This window comes from Podarcis cretensis (assembly GCF_951804945.1).
Source record: "Podarcis cretensis genome assembly, chromosome: 9".
In the NCBI taxonomy this organism is placed as follows: Eukaryota; Metazoa; Chordata; class Lepidosauria; order Squamata; family Lacertidae; genus Podarcis; species Podarcis cretensis.
In genome coordinates this window covers 22,671,148-22,688,584 of record NC_137178.1, presented here as the reverse complement: position 1 = coordinate 22,688,584, position 17,437 = coordinate 22,671,148, and the positions used below count along the sequence as shown (strand labels likewise).

Here is a 17,437-nt window from a genome sequence, read left to right as displayed (position 1 = left end):
TCACAGCCTAGCTTTAGGGGCTGCCACCCCACAGCTTCTGAGCGTGCTGGAACTAACAAGGGGCCTTTCTCTGCCAGTCTGACCCAAGGGAGCCTGTAGTAAACTCTTTAACATGAACCACTTCAATTGGGCCCAGAAACAAACATGAGATATCCCTAGAATTCTTATAAACATGCAGCCACGTGGCAGAATAAAATATGTAATAGGTGGAGAGCATTGTTTAATTTACAAAAGAAAGACCTATATATGATGGTGTCTTGCCATGTGCATGGCATTGACTACACAAACTTTTCCTGCGATTAACACTGAGAGAATCTCTCACCTTATAGTGAGTTTCTAAATAATGCAGCAGCCTAAAAAGGGTCATACATGCTCCTGCAAAGGGGTATTCTTAACATCATAGGGTTGGAAATGATCAACAGGGCCTAAAGGTCCCAAATTCCCCAGTCCAAGCTCAATATAGCACACCGATAAATGCACAGAACTTGTGCATTTGCAGGCCTAACTCGCCATGTGCAAATGATAGGCTGTCTCCTGTTCTATAATCAATAGAAACATCATCATAGGCACAGGCACCCTCAGGGTTGTTGTGACAAGGAATTATTGGATCTTACTAGGTAGGTGCTTATAGACATTATAGACAGGATGCAAGGCTAAATGGGCCATTGGGCTGGCCCATTAGGCCCATTATTCAAGTTACCTCATAATTATCAAGCAGGGTTTTTGATGGAGAGGGGCTCAACCGGAAGGCATTGTTAAGTATCCCTAGGCCAAGCTTCTGCGCCAGCATGGACCAGTTTTTGTTCAGATCAGGCACTTCAAGTAACTTGCAAAGCTGTAACTTGACATCCTCCTTCAACTCTTTCATGTTTCCTGGAAGAAGTTGAAAAACAAAACCGAATGTGTATTTACTCTTCACTAGCTGTATTTCAACCCTTGCTTCTCAAGCGGAAACAAATGCTCATTTTAAATGCACAAGCATGTAAAAACCCACTGTTGACCACAGCCAGAACTGAGCATGAACTTGGCCATCCCAAAGTCTCCAGTGCAAATTTGAATGTTGGATGTGAGCCTCCTTTTTCCTTCCAGGCATGCTAGTCTGTTTCAACTAAACCCAGGGGTCAGCAAACCTTTTCAGCAGGGGGCTGGTACACTGTCCCTCAGACCTTGTGGAGGGCTGGACTATATTTTGAAGGGGAAAAAATGAATTCCTATGCCCCACAAATAACCCAGAGATGCATTTTAAACAAAAGGACACATTCTAGTCATGTAAAAACATGCTGATTCCCAGACCGTCCGTGGGCCGGATTTAGAAGGTGATTGGGCTGGATTCGGCCCCCGGGCCTTAGTTTGCCTACCCATGAACTAAACACAGCACTAATATCCCACTGTGGGTAGATTTGAGACCATATGCTGATCATAACCTGTCTTTTTAAGAGACAGCACAAGTATAACCCTTCAATGCTTTTTTAAAGTTTCAAGGTGTGTTAAAATTCATCTTCTGTTCACAGTGATCTAGTGCCCTTTGTCCACTATCTGGCCTAGATATGGGGAGTAAATTAATTTGAACAGGTTGCTGCCAAGGAGCTCTTTCTCTTGCCAGGGACTGGATGGGACAAAAGCTAAGCAACTGAGTTTGGATGTGCAAAATCTCTTAGCTGCTGAAATGAAACCATTTTTTTTTTCACAGGGAAAGGTGCTATAAAAAGATGCTTTCATCAATGTAACTAGGACTATCGCATGACAAAATAAATGTTAGGTTGCAATCCTAAGCCCACTTGGCATGAGTTACTTCTAAAGTAAACATGCATAGAATGATTATAAAAGTTTTCAAGTGGGTAAAAATTAGTCCTGAAACAGAAACAATGCTTTGTTTTTAGATGACATGCACTTACTTTTTAAATATGTATTTGTATTATTAATAAATGTTTTTGAAAACACTGCTGCCTAATTAATTGAGATCACTTTCTTTTAGTCTATTAAAATGGATTACTCTGATTATCAGTCAAACATTGCACATCCACTATCAAATATGGAACTTTACAGAGTGATAGCAAAAGAGAAACATCTCTGACCTGAAGAGCTTACTGACTAAAATTCTGACAAGGAGTTGGGGAGGGGAAACCAAGTTTCTTGGGTAATGGAGTTTGTGTATGTGTATCAAGCTTCCTCCAAAACAGTATGAATTAGGGGTAATTTAAGTCAGTGTAGGTTACATTGGCTTCCATAGTTAGGATGGTCTGGTAGTCTTTGTTTCAGCTGAGAAATAAAATGTAGGTGGTGAAGAGTTAAATACTGTACACTTACTCCCAGGTAAGTGCAGGTAAGTCTAAGGCAAAGGCTGCACAGGAAAGGGTTTTTATAAGGATTTGATGGATGAGAGAGAGGAGGCATCACATGGCTGTTCTGAGAGAGGTTTCCAGGGAATAGACAGTGTTGTTTAATAAACCTTGAGATGGCTGAAGGCAAAAAGTGCTGCCTCCTAGGTCAGACTGTACAATTCAGCTCTCAAGTGTGCTTTTAGCAAAGAACAATAAGTGCCCTGCAGCAAACCTGCTGCAAAATAATACTGAGCAATCAAGCTAAGCTGGAGAAGAAAGAAATATCAGCCAGTCCCGTGTCCCCCCTCCCCCCCACCGCTTATACACACCCTTACCTTGTGTCAATAGATCTTCGGAAGCTATCTTTGATTTGGAGGGTTTACCATTCAAGATATCGTACACCTGTTAGGAAGAACAGTTAGCTAATTAGTGCAAACGCAAAGTGAAAGCATCCAGCTGCATCCTGTACATTTAAGTTTCAAGTCTGGCATTTATAGTCTTCAAGTGGTCAGCTGGTAGCATAATGCATATCTGTATTTTAGTGCTGGAGGAAGCTGAGCCTTGGGCCCCCACACTTTCCCCGCCTCCTCCACCATAACTGCACAGGTGAGTACTGTCACAAAAAAGTCCTTCTGCTTCTACTCAGCCATACTTTAAAGAAAAGAGAATTATTAAATGTAAATCAAATAGCAGCTGCAGCCAAGTCAACTGCTGCATCTTTGATTGTCACCCCAAACTGCAATATATATATGGGTATTCTTGTAGTTTTTAATACTAAAGACTAGTTCTTCCCGCTCCCCACATTCCTGTACACAGATTGGAAAAAAGGGCCTGGTCCATATTCTCAAACAGGCCTTAAATGAAAGATGTACTGGCTGTTGAGATGCCTTCATCCTAACCACTTGCCTCCCAGCTAGTTGCCATGTCCAAAGGTGTTGTTCCAGGTATGACCCCTTCATCTTCACCATCTTTGTCTTTCTCATCATCTTGTTCAAACAATGGTTCAAAGTTCTCAATGTGGGGATCTGCGCCTGCGAGGTGAAGCAAAGCACCACGGTGAAAGATTGTAACACCTTCGCATCAGTAAACCCTTCTGCTCTAATATTCAGTCAAGTAAATATGCAAAAGGAATGTGTAGGGCCAGCCCTAACATTATGAGGCGACCATCTTGGGTGGCTTGATGTGGGGTGGTGGGTGGCAGTAGAAGCCTCTGGTTGTTCCTCCTGATCCTCTCTGCCCCCCCACACTGCCTGCCCTAGGCCCCCTAATCTGACCTGCCTAAGCATCACCAATGTTGAAGTTAAGATTCCACTGCAAGTCTGTTTGGCTTCTATATGCAGAATGGGAAAGACCTGTCACTCACCAAAGGTTGCCATATGTAAAGCCTCCTTTACTTTTATCCAAGAACGATAGATTTAAAATGCTAAGACTGGGTAAAAAATGAACCTTTTTGTTCGTTTTGCATGGTTCACGCCTATCAAAAAGATGCATGCTTTTGGACAGAAGTCTTTGTTTTGTTTAGGATTCTCATTTTTCTTCTTCACCGTTTGCCTCTCTTATTAAAAAACTTCTCATTCTTTAAGAATTTAGTGTTACGTGATTATAACAGTGTCTTAGGGCCTTTTCCTGCAACTTATTCAATGCTGCTACAAATGTTTTTCCAGAAGGGGGAGCTCAAGTGCTTCATGACAGTTTCTAAATCCATTCAAATGCACCAGTTATTAATATTGTATTATGCTTGTGGTGATGAGATGCCTCTTTGCTACAGTGCAATGGCTTGGAGTTGCTCAGAGAACCAAACGGTTTGCAGTCCAACTTCTGGGAGGGAAGGGAAAATTACTGATTTGGCTGGGGTCATTTTGCTACCTGAGGCAACTCCCACCACATTCCACATACAAAAGCTAGTCATTAAAGCTTACTTTCAACACTGGTGATGGAAAAGCAGCATAGGGGACAGGAGTCTTCCTCACACATTATATGAGAAGTCGAGAGGGTGGCAACACGAGAATGGGCTTTTTCTGTGGTGGCTCCCCACCTGTGGAAAGATCTCCCCAGTGATGCTCAACTGGCACTTTGGTTACATATATTTAGGCACCAGGCAAAAACATTCCTCTTCTCCCAGGCCTTTGACTAATTAAACAATCTACGGTCTTATGAATTGTGTTGGGGGGGAGTATTGCTTTTGTCTGTTGTTATTGTATGCATTGTGAATACAGTATTGTAAACTGCCCTGTAATCTTTGGATGAAGGCGGTATATAAGTTTATAAATACATACATACATACATACATACATACATACATACAATGGTACCTCGGGTTAAGTACTTAATTCGTTCCGGAGGTCTGTTCTTAACCTGAAACTATTCTTAACCTGAAGCACCACTTTAGCTAATGGAGCCTCCTGCTGCTGCTGCCGCCGCGCCGCTGGAGCACGATTTCTGTTCTTATCCTGAAGCAAAGTTCTTAACCTGAAGCACTATTTCTGGGTTAGCGGAGTGTGTAACCTGAAGCGTATGTAACCCGAGGTACCACTGTAATAATAATAATCGCTAAGGTAAAGGTAAGGTAAAGGACCTCTGGATGGTTAAGTCCAGTCAAAGGCAACTGGGGTTGCGGCGCCCATCTCGATTTCAGGCCTAGGGAGCCGGTGTTTGTCCACAGACAGCTTTCCAGGTTATGTGGCTAGCATGACTAAACTGCTTCTGGTGCAACAGGACACCGTGATGAGTGCCAGAGTGAATGCCATTTACCTTCCCTATTTATCTACTTGCACTGGTGTGCTTTCGAACTGCTAGGTTGGCAGGAGCTGGGACCAAGCAACGGGAGCTCACCCTGTTGCTTGGACTCGAACTGCCAACCTTCTGATTGGCAAGCCCAAGTGGCTCGGTGGTTTAGACCACAGTGCCTAATAGTACACTGAACACAAGAACATGCTGTCTACACAAGTTTGTGTGAAAGAGTGTGGCTTGGTCATTTGTATAGTTCAACCACTGTGCACACAGGCACACAAGCTCTACACTGCATGTCAGCAACTGTATAGCTTTACTATTTGTTTACAAAGACAGTACACTCACTGAATGTAACTTGCGAATACGCTGGTAAATTAAGAGAAAAAGGCGATAATCAAGGAGAGTCTGGGGAAAAATTATTTCACAGTACTAAAGCACCAGGAAGAGTTTAATGTTATTTTCTTACCTGCTGCTTTGAGAAGAGCTGTCATTTTTGTAGACCCCCTTCCAGCTGCTATGTGAAGTGGAGTCGTTCCATCATATGTAGTGCTGTCGACAAATGCATCACCCTTTAAAAAAAAAGAAATAAATAAATGCTGGTTTAGATACTTACATGCACACTGGGACCATACTTTGATGCCTCTACACAATTTTGGGTCAGCTTGAAAGAGCGAGCCTCCAAGGCTTCATGACCTGGGATGAACATTTACTTTTGTATATGGACTTGTGTGAGAATGATACGTAAGAGTGCTGAATTTAGAGCCGAAATGAAGCCATTTGTAAACGAATAAGCGAACAAAAAGAGGATCGGATGAACTCTGATAATTAAATATTTAGTTAAGTGTTTACTTACATTTATTTTAAAAAAATGTACATTAAGCAGGAAAGATAAATGATGTGGAAAAAATATTTAACAGAATGGTCCCAAAAATACCTTGGATGGTAAGCTGTAAAAATGAATGTTTTGCAAAAATAAAAATAAAAATAAAATAAATACATACATGCACACACCCATTCCAGATCTAATACAACACTAAATTATTGGTGTAATATGATCACACATTTATGCAGGTTTTACTGTTTTTAACTGGTAAAAGGCCAGTATAAATATACATTGATATTCAATTGCAAACCTGGCCCATCAGAATATACATTGCTCTCCATGTGTTACTAGATGAAAGTGAATGTCAGTAACTGCTAACAAAATAAGTAAACAAACGAAAGGTCACCACAGAATCTAAAACTCAATTTTTAGATTGTAAAACTTTATTGTATTCTAAAGGTTCGGCTTCTTAGCCCCGCCACAGGCTCTTAATAATAGCTTTAGAATGCATCAGTCAAATCCATTTAAAGCTGCAATCCTATTCCCAGTTACCAGGGAGTAAGTACCGATGAACTCAATGGGACTTCTGAGTAGCTATATGTAGGATTTCACTGCAAGTATCCAAGATCAGAGGAAGGAAAACTTTCAGTGGGTTGTGTCTACAAATCTTGAGCTTAAAGGCAAGTCAGAGAGACTTTTTGTTTAATTAAAATTAATTATGCATTTATACTACATCTCATTCGAAAAAGCAGAGTTATCTCGTTGGTTTTTTTTATTGCTCAATGTGCAGGGGTGGGAGAGCAGTCATCAGTGAACATTTGGGATGACAGAAAATGCTTCTGTGACATTATTCCCATGCATGACCTGTGGGCTGCACATTGCCAACGTTGACCTAGGAAGCAAGGAAAATTGGCCAGGAAAACAAAGTGGTTCTGGCCCCCATGAAGCTCACCTCAAGCAGAAGGCAACCTGCCAAAGATATATTTCCTTGTTCGACAGCCAGGTGCAAGGCAGTTCTGCCAGATTTCTGTTCTTGGGTGTTGACATCAGCACCAGCAGCTATGAGCAGCCGGAGACAAGACACGCTATTTGCCATCACGGCTAGGTGAATAACAGCCAGCCCTGCAATGAAGAAGCACAGTACAGCAGCTGAATAGTGCGACGAGATCTCAAGCTCCGAAAAGTAGCTGCAGAAAAGCTAAACGTGGGCAATAAAGGGAGGCTGGGTTTCGGCTTCTCATGATTTGGGAGCGGTAATTCATGAAAGGAGAAGACCTACAGTTTTGGGATGCATGTCAGAAAAGTAGGGGGAAGAGAGATTACCATAGCAGCTGGTTTCATTTCCTTTTAAAACTTGTTTTGTACAGTGACAGCAAAAATAAGTGAATATTAAGAACCTAAGAAGAGCCTACTGGATCAGGTCAATGGTCCATCTAGTCCAGCATCCTATTTTCACAGTGGCCGGACAGATGCCTGTAAGAAACCCGAGAGCAGGATTTGAACTCTTTCATTCTCCCCTCCTGTGATTTCCAGCAACTGGTGTTGCTGTGGAGGCTGAGCATAGCCATCATGGCTAGAAGCACCTCGATAGCTTCCTCCTCGATGTTTAAGTTTATTAACAGGTAGGTATTAAGTTTTAAAAACTACATGTGTCATTGGGGGAAGTGGCTGGAGCTAAGCTCTGTTGGCAAGTGTTTCCATGTCCCCATAAAAAGAACATTCTTAGTGAGAAACTGAAAAACACTGAAGTTTCATCTTAAACGCCATGACATCTGTAATGGGAATGGCAGATAACAGTGACTCAAATAGCACCCCTCCCAATATCAGGCAGCATGGTACTTGGTGGGGTGGAGAGGCAAACCTTTTTGAACCATATTTCTCTGGTGCTCTGTGTTGCAATCTGCACATTTAATATAAATTATGTTTTCAAACTGCCTTGTATTTTTACTTTTTAATGGATCTTAATTTTTATATGGTTCTGTTGCTTATTTTGTGTTTTCTATTGTGGATTTAACTGCTTTGGGCATGTTTTATGGACTAGGGGGAAGCGGAGGTTTTGTTTATTTGCTAAATTAGTGGGTCAGAGTATTGCTTTCTTTATCATTTGAGTATTGTTAATGTTGTTCGCTATTATTTATACAGCTTGGTTTCCCCCCCATGGATGTTATATGAAACATTAACATATTATAGAATTCCACCCCCTCCGCTTTCCCCCTACAGTATTAAGTATTGCATATTTTTCTCCCAGTCGCTTGGAGACCTTTGAGTGACAAGCGACTAGGGCAACCAATGATCAAGGGTCTGGAAACCAAGCCTTATGAGGAACGGTTGAGGGAGTTGGGTATGTTCAGCCTGGAAAAGAGGAGACTGAGAGGAGATATGATAGCCATCTTCAAATATCTCAAGAGTTGTCACATGGAAGAAAGAACAAGCTTCTTCTCTCTTTCTCTGGTGGGTAGGACTCGAATCAATGGCTTCAAGTTACAAGAAAGGAGGTTCCATCTAAACATTAGGAAAAACTTTCTGATAGCTGTTCGACAGTGGAACAGACTCCCTCGGGATGTTGTGGTCTCTCCTTCCTTGGAGGTTTTAAAGCAGAGTTTGGATGGCCATCTGTCATTGATGCTTTAGCTGAGATTCCTGCATTGCGGGGGGCTGGACTAGTCCCTTGGGGTCCCTTCTAACTATACAATTCTAAGTTTAATAAATAAACATTTTTTGGGAAACAAGGACTATGAATGCAACATTTTTAAAATGAAAAAACCCTTATGCTTTCTCTTTCAAAAAGTAATAGGGGCAGGGGAGATAAGTTGAGAGGCAGTGTTACGTGGCTTTCTGCAGCTTCTGCCTGGTTATTTGTGTGGGAGATTGACACAGAGATTCTGCCACTCCCTTCCGGCAGTTACTCTTCTCCACTGTTGACTTTAGGTTGCAAGCTTCTTTAGGGCAGAAGCCTGACTTCCTGTTATAGTTTTGGTTTGCTGCTGCTGTTTATGTACAAAACTCGGAAAATCACCATGTACGCTGATGACACAGTATATAAAACATGCATCTGGAAGAAATCTGCATGTGTTTTGATGCAACAGCCCATCTGTTGATTGACAACACTGGGATTGAATCAGACATCTGTCCTGAAGAAGTGACTGATAAAATGCTATGTTCTGCATGATCCTACAGAGTTTGAGAGACGTATAGCCAAAATTGCTCTGTGTCATTTGCCTACCTTCCCCATTAGGAAGATCTCTCATCAGAGAGGTCTCTTTGTGGCTAAGCAGCATACTCAACACCTTCTCGTCTCCTTGCTTCGCTGCTAGATGCAAGACCGAATTGCCATAGCGGTCCAAGAGGCTCACATCTGCCCCAGCTCTAAGCAAGTCCTTCACCACTCCTGCCTGCTTTGTGATAACAGCCAAGTGCAAGGGAGTCTGCAAAAAGAAAAGAAAATAGGAATCACCCAAATGCAGTGATAATTAAAAACACCATTCATGCAACTGAATCTGTTACAAAAAGAAAAATCCCAGTACCAAGCAAAACATCCACAAAATATGCTCTGCATTTTAATCTGCATTTTTTACTTTCATTGGCTGGTATTCAAGTAAGTTTTACTCAGCAGATCTATTGCAATTAATGAACCTAACGTACTCATGAACATTCATTTCAGTGGGTATACTCTGAGTAGAACTTATTTGAGTGCCACCCAACTAGTTGATAATTTTAATTAAAATTTTTTTTTTTTTGCTCTAACTCGATTCTTACACACTTTCCTTTTGCTATTTATTGTAGTGTTATTTGTTGGACTTTGTAAGCCACCCTGGGCATCTTTTTATAGAAAGGCTGAGTTTAAATGTAACAAACAAATGCAATACAAATAGGAAAAAAGAGGATTTCCCTAGATTAACCTGATCAATGTTCAATACGCCCTTGTCTTACTTAAAACAAGGATAATCCCCGATCATCACCCACGTTGGGTGGGGCAAAAATACACATTTTCCTCATGTCTGTTTTACAATGAGTACAAAAGGTAACTTGGGTTGGTTCACATGAGTTGAGCAGTCAGAGAGATTAAATAGTGAGGCATCTTTCATTAGACTTTTTGGCACCCATGTCCCTGCAGTGTCTGTCAAAGCATTCCACAGGTAGGGATGGCGGAGAAACTGAATTCAGCATGTGATTAAAGGCGAATCGACCTAATTCGCTCTTTCCAAAACAAGGTTCATGTGCATCCACTGAAATTTGCCGTTCTCTGAATTTTGCAATACATTGCGTGGTTCTTGAAGAGTCATAAGTAAGAGCAAAAGATGCTAAAGCAGAGGATCGTCCTCCCCATGGTTTCCATACCTGATAAAGGTCATTTCTCACATTGAGGACATCATCAGCATTCAAATCTGCTACCACTTCTAAGAGGTTCCTCACCAGCTCCTTATGAAGATGAATAATTGCTAAGTGAAGTACGCTGATATTGAACAAAGGGGGATGGGGAAAGAAATACACATATTAAGATACACAATGTTAAAAAAGATAGGGAAAGAGGTATTTATGGCATGCATGGGGAACGGTATTGGTGCTGCTTCACTCCATTTTCCATCAGCCTCAGCCAGCAAGGCCAATGGATCACGGATGATGGGAACTGGAGTCCACCAACAAGCTGGAGGGCTATATGCTCTCACCAATTCTGTTTCAAATCTATTTCATTACTGGACATGTGGCTAACATTTGTGCATGTTATCGAAACTCTGTGAAATGAATGTGTATGTGTGTACAGTTGTACCTTCAGTTCAATTAAGAACTTAATTCGTTCTGGAAGTCCGTACTTAACCTTTAACTGTTCTTAATCTGAAGCACCACTTTAGCTAATGGGGTCTCCTGCTGCTGCAGTGGCGCCACTGCACGATTTCTGTTCTCATCCTGAAGCAAAGTACTTAACCTGAGCTACTATTTCTGGGTTAGCGGAGTCTATAACCTGAAGCGTCTGTAACCTGAAGTGTCTGTAACCCGAGGTACCACTGTATATCAAAAACCACTGTAAGCCTTGTAAACTGAGAGTTTTAATAATAATAAAACAGAGTTTTAATAATAAACAATTTTGGTTTGCAAAGTGTTCAATGCATCATGGTTTTAGAGTGAAACATGTTTAATAAGTCTCACGGCTGTTCCTAAACAGTACCAGAGGAATTGTTTTTCCCCGAAGGAATTCACTAATTTTGGGCTCAACATGAAGCTTTCTCCATTTTTATACCGAATGTGATTCAAAACCACAAGATTCAGTGGGAAAATGTGATATGTAAAAGGGGACACCCCCCACTCTGTGCACACTTGGTATGTAAATTGAATCATTACAAAATCCAGCTTCTCTGGTTTTCAGTATTGTGACCACAATCTGACTGCCCAATATATCCATTATTTCAGGATGCAAAAAAGGTGGTTAAAAAAAACTATGGAAACACCCAACAATTTGACCCCTTGATGTTTCTGATTTTAAGATTTAGTTTGAAGCTGACCACCTCCTTTGTGAAACCTATCGCAGACCACCCTTGATGCTAAATACTTTTAAAACTTCTTTTTCTTTAGGCAGTCAGCATCAAGAGGTAAAATCCGTCCCCATGAAGCAGGAATCAAATCAAAACCATGAGTTTTCAAGAGGAAACAACTGTAAATGGTTTGTTTCCCTTTCCCATATTTATGGAGGGCAGGATCGGTGCCTTTCCATTTTACAATGACTCACCTGCCAGCGAAACCTGGCAGGCGCTTACAGGAGAAGCCTTTTGGTGTCATAGCATCCTAGCTGTGAGATGCCTTCCTCAGACACACTCACCTGGCACCTCCTTTGCATTCTTATCAGTTTCGGGGAAAGTCTTTTTGACCCATTCTTTGTGGCTTTTTAGGGGCCCCATAAAGGCTTTTTAATTGGACTGTCGAGTTTTGGCTTTTTAAAAGGATTTAAACTTGTATTTTGTTTAATTTTATCACTTAATCTGTGCTGTGTGCGTGCACGCTTCTGTGTGTGTGTGTGTATTTACACACAGAATGTTAGCAATTTGAAGTACGCCACCCAGAGAACTCGAATGCAAATGCCGCAATTAAATAAATAATTGAATTATAAAAAGCTGTCTAGTTGGATCAGAGTCAGATATGACTACACTAGCATTCTGTCCCCAATAGCAGCCGGGCAGATACCTGGCAGTTTTCAAGCAGGGGATGAAGATGGTAACAATTCCATGCTGTTTGCCGTTTGGCAATCTCATACTCAGCTAAGCTTCCTTTGAACATGAAAGTTCCATTTGTTCACAACGGGCAATAGCCATGGAGGCTGGATGGCCCAACTCACACAATCTCTTCTATTAGAAAGGTACCCAAGTAGCGCTGAAATTAGCTGAACTGTAACAGCTCAACTGGCATTTATGGATAATGTATGAATTCGGCCTGCATGGACACAATTAATTTGGAGCTTTTGCATTTCTTTCTGCATTGCATGAGCAGAATGAACAGCAACAAGAGAAATCTACCTTGAAAGAACTTCCTATTTCATCCCCACAATGTGACTAGGACTCATGCTGCTAAAATTATTGGGGTGGGTCAGCTTATATTACAGCTGGCAGAGCTGAACCCATCTTCTATTGGCACTGCAATTGCTCAGAAACGGCTAGAAATGATCTGGCACCTTAAAGCAATTCACTTATTTTTTTAGGTGGAAGTCATTCAGCTAATATAAGTTGCATTATAAATTGCAAAAACCCTTTTCCTGTAACAGGTTATTTTACAGCCAATTGGGACACCAGTGAGTATTATAAAGACTGGCCAGCAGAATGCTGCCTTAATTTGGTCAGCAATTACGTTAGGAGCTTAGAAATCAAGGCCCCCACTATGAAATACAGCAGCATTTATTTTACATTGCTTTTCATTGTAAGCCCATGTCTACATCTGTATCCTGCATGCTTTCTTCATTTCCCAATCAGTACTGAATAGCATAGAGTTCAATACCATTTGTAAGTTTTAGTTATTTGATATTTTTAGATCACCGCTGTGATAAATTCAATTTTGTCAGCAACAGTATTGTATGACTTGTAAATTGATTTAAATACTTGTAATAACTTAAGCACACACACACACACACACACACACACACACAGCACAAGACAACTTTAAAAAATGTCCTGCACTGCCTCTGGAAAATGCTTAGGTAGGTTTATACTTTGTTGAGTCTTCAGGGTGAAAGGAAATTTCAGGAATGTAACACAGCTTCCCTGAAAATTTAATACAACCTTGGAACATAGAGGTTGAGCTTGGACAATGTGCTAGATTTTAATTTGGAGAATAGATATGCAGAAACCTATTACCAAATGCTTTCCTCCTTGCTCTACAGAGCCACAGTTGTATTGCAACATATCCCTCTAGGCGGAGATGTGCTGACTAATACTAATACTTCCTCAGAGAAGGGAATTTCCCATCCCGTCCTTGTCCCAGAGTGTGTTCAGGGAAGAAACCTGCAAGCTGCAAGTGGTGAGATTCACTGGCAGTTTGTTGGATGGATATTACAGGGATGGACCCAGGGAAGTCAGTGGGATACGGCTTGAGCAGAAACCCAGGGTAGCAGCCAACCCAGGATTGTGCAAGATTCTGAATCAAAGCAAGGAAGTGGGCTGGTCAGAGACTTCTTGCTTGCCTTCTCTACTGTTTACTCTGATTAGCAGTAGCTCTCTCTCAGAAAAAGGATCTCCTCTATCTGGACATTCCAGGAGCTGGACTTTTACATGCACATCATGAGCTATGGGCCCCATTGGAAATTTATTGTGAAGTTTCAGTTTAGACCACTGATTTTCTGAAAACTATGTACTGGGAAGCCCATAGGTTCCATGAAAGTGTATCAGGGAACGAACACAGTTATGGCAGACAGCATGAAAGGCAGCAAGCTTGCCACGATCCCCTTGCCACACAGAAGTGGTCAGCATATTCTCGAGTGCACTCTCAGTTCAAATGGGGTAAAACAGTGAGGCCCAACCTGCATGAACTAAGTGTGCATTCTAGCACACTCATCAGTCTGCAGCATCATCTACCTACACACAGGGGTCCCTCAGCAGATGAATCAGTGTGGAAAGCAATCCCTGAAAACAGGAAGTTTGAAAACCTCTGCCATAGATAATTAAACCCTGCACCTAAGCACTTTGCCTTCCCCTGGAATACATTTCATTGGATCTTAGGGGAGGGAACTGCCTCCCCAGAGCATTGCAATCAGGTGGACCAAAGCATGGAATAGACAACAGGGACATGCAATTTGGGGCTGCTCTTTGCTATCCAAGCAAAAAACTGTGACAGCCAGTTTCTTCTTGGTGGGTGCAAGTGCTTCCCACAAACAGCAAAGGAAGCCCTTGCAAAGGCAAGTGGAGGAATTCCAGCTTCGGATGCTGCTCACGAAAGGGGCTCAGATTTCATAAAATTGTAGAGATGGAATTCATCTAGTCATCTAGTCCAACTGTATGCAATGCCGGAATATGCAGCTGTCTGGAGACTGAACCTGCAACCTTGGCGTTATCAGCACCACGCTCTAACCAACTGAGCTATCCTGTTTGTCTTCTGAAGAAGTCTCCCCCCTTCTTCGCACAGAAAAGAGGTGGGGAATGTGCAGGCATCAGCCACTGCACAGCCATGGAACTACTGGTTCCTCTGTGGAGGAGCAGCTAAAGAAGAATCTGCCCCACTTCTCTTTCCCACAGGAAATAGATCAGCAGGGACTGTGCAGGCTTTAGCAGATACATGGCAGCAGTTCTTAAGAGAACGGCCATTGAGCAGAAGCCAAGAAGTTTGGCCAAGGGTCAGGCCAACCTTGAAGCTAAGAATGGGGTGGGGAATGGTAGGAAGCTGATGTGAAGATCCTGCAGCTTCAAAAAACTGCAAACAAGGTTTGTTGCCCATCACACTCACTGGATGGTGTTGTCATGCTTGCCACGGCAAGCATAATTGTAGAAGGCTGGTACAAGGAATAAAATATGACAGGGGAGGGTGGGGTAGTGGGGATACATTAGAAGGGGTGATGGACCTGTTTAACTCTAGGGAGGCAAATGTCATTGGCGGCCAGGGCCAGAGGTCAAAGTCTGCAGCGCAATAAATGTGGATTTTATATTTGTACAGTAGGTTACTTCCTATACACATGCACCCCTTTCTAGCCTCCATGAAGTCAAGTAAGAGCACCCAACTCATTGCAGAGGTCAGTATGGAGCAGAGCTGGTAAAGGGTGTAAGCTCAGGAAGAGTGTTGCCTGGAGGCCAGGTAAGGAGGCCTGGAGGACTGCATTCGGCCCACAAATTTGGCCCCCATTCCTGCTCTAGAGGTTCAGACAAAGATCCCTGTGGCAAGTCACCCTACTTCTGAGACCACATCGTGATATGACTTTTATGGAGTAGCCTGGGAAGTTGGAGCTCTTCATCACAGGACTTGGCAGGCCTCCTGAAGAGTGAACCTCCTGAATTTTCAAAGGATGGTGATAGTAAAGGCAAGTCTCAACACTCCCCTTGGACAGCTGTTTTTGTGAGAGTCCCACCTTCTCTTTGTATTCCTCACCCCTTCTCCAAACAGATATTCTGCAAGAGAAGTCGGCTGGAATCAATCGTAAGGGAAGGAACTCCAAGAACCTGAATTCTTGAGGAATGCTGGAAAAGGGCCAGGATGGATTTTATCTGCTTCAGAAGTCAACAGGGAGTCATTTTGCTTCTGTTTCTAAATGAGAAACACCTACAATGAATCACTGGAATGCATCCTCATTTTGGAACTTCTACTTTCCATTCTTGCATCATCTCATGAGTAGAATATGACATTTATCACACAGGAAGAATTGTTAAAAACAACAGTGCACATGTTTACTTGGAAATCTCACTGAATTCAGTAGGATTTACTCTAAGCTAAGCATGCACAGAACTGTAGACTAAAGAGAGGATCCCCCCCCCCAACACTTTCAGGAACTTGGAAATGAATTTCTTATCAGATGCAAAATTGTCCTCCATCATGTTAAAGAGGGTTTTGGTGTCCCAGACTTACTTGTCACCATTTTCATCCTGGGCAGCTGTAAGGTGGCGCTGAACAGCCAGTAGCATCTTCACATCTCCAGTTACTGCATAGTCAAAAAGGGCATTTGCATGACGCTTAGCTAACTCCATGGCCTTCTCCAAAAACAAACCATCTGTTGGGGGTGAAAACACACAAAATGTATCAGGGCACCAATCAGGCGCAGTTCAGTCACAACCACTGATCAGAACTTTGCTGCTAGAGAACAGAGAAGTTTCAATTCCAAGCAATTCACTTCCAAGATAGCCTTAGAGCTAACTCATGAACTACAAGATTCCAGGATTCCCTCCCTGCTAGGAATCCTCCTTCAGCTCAGATTTTAATCTGAGCAAGAGAAGAATGATGGGGAGCTTCAGAAGTAGCTCTACTCTCCCTGTAGCTCCAAAACAGATCAAACATGGCCACTTTTGAAGTACATAAGAGTTCAAGCCTGACCCAAATTTCTCCTTCCTAGCTTAGTACAAAATCAAGCCAGTTACCTTGTAAACAAATGTCTGCATCATAACATGGTAAGGCATCTTCTTCAACTTCTTTGGGAGTTGTGCTAGTTCTGGTTTTGCTTTTCTCATCATCCTCTACTTTCTCCTTGAATTTCACACTGCGTTTTTTGTTGCAGCAGATTTCACCATCATTTTTTGGCATGCCATTTGACAGTCCTTAAAAGAGAAGTAATCAGTATTAGCTTACCCCTCCCATACCAATTAAGTAAAGTAAAACAAAATTAAAACAAAAAACCATTATTATTATTATTATTATTATTATTATTAACAATAAAACAGAATTCAGTATCAGAGTATGTATTTGCAAATAGCTTCAACCTGCCCAGGCTTAAAATTGGGAGCAAACTCATGTACAAGCAAAAGGCATCTGATAATATTTCCCAACTCTTGGAAATTCACACAACTGGAATTTATCAATCTGTGAAACACTTTGTGTCCACCCACCCTAATACTCTCATGTAATGAAGTCTAACACATGCAGCTGCAATCTTTGCACACTCTTCCCGTCTCTTCTGTCTCCATTCCACCCCTTCTTGGTTTCCCTTGTCTATATTTTTAGATTTGAAGCCACTTGTGGTAGAGACCTATCAAACCAGTTCTTTCTAAAGGACAATGTAGATCGATGCAACTAAGTAGTAGTAGTAGTAATAAAATATATAAAACCAATCATCATATGAGAAATCCAGTTTATGTTGTTTAAATACTACATAGCAGTGATGCTTATTTTGTTGATATTAAAGCATGCATTAAATTAAATTAATTAAATTCAACATATTTTTAAAATAAAAAACCCCACACTATTTGATGCTTACCATGCTTCATTCCTGCACCAGTTTTGTTTGTGCTGGAATGGAAGTGCATTGAATGCCCATAACCAGAAAACCCATAGGATGGGTATCCATACCCTAAAAATAGTAAGAAAACACACACACACACACACAGAGAGAGAGAGAGAGAGAGAGAGAGAGAGAGAGAGAGATCAGTCATTAACTGAAGCTTCCCAGATAAAT

General features: G+C 41.7%; 2 protein-coding genes across 2 annotated transcripts in view; one reads left to right on the top strand and one right to left on the bottom strand.

The window, feature by feature from the left end:
* The window catches only part of NFKB1 (nuclear factor kappa B subunit 1), a 73,577-nt gene that overhangs the window by 3,390 nt on the left and 52,750 nt on the right, over positions 1 to 17,437 (bottom strand). Inside the window, exons 13-22 of the mRNA XM_079990200.1 lie at positions 17,240 to 17,332; positions 16,407 to 16,583; positions 15,901 to 16,042; positions 10,213 to 10,327; positions 9,098 to 9,299; positions 6,827 to 6,996; positions 5,518 to 5,620; positions 3,228 to 3,352; positions 2,657 to 2,723; positions 701 to 873 (exon numbers count right to left, since the gene is read on the bottom strand). Coding sequence (XP_079846326.1) covers positions 701 to 873; positions 2,657 to 2,723; positions 3,228 to 3,352; positions 5,518 to 5,620; positions 6,827 to 6,996; positions 9,098 to 9,299; positions 10,213 to 10,327; positions 15,901 to 16,042; positions 16,407 to 16,583; positions 17,240 to 17,332 — 1,367 coding nt within the window. The remainder of the gene's footprint in view (positions 1 to 700; positions 874 to 2,656; positions 2,724 to 3,227; positions 3,353 to 5,517; positions 5,621 to 6,826; positions 6,997 to 9,097; positions 9,300 to 10,212; positions 10,328 to 15,900; positions 16,043 to 16,406; positions 16,584 to 17,239; positions 17,333 to 17,437) is intronic.
* CENPE (centromere protein E) overlaps positions 1 to 17,437 on the top strand; it is a 299,890-nt gene that overhangs the window by 238,495 nt on the left and 43,958 nt on the right. The gene's annotated exons all lie outside the window — the stretch shown is intronic.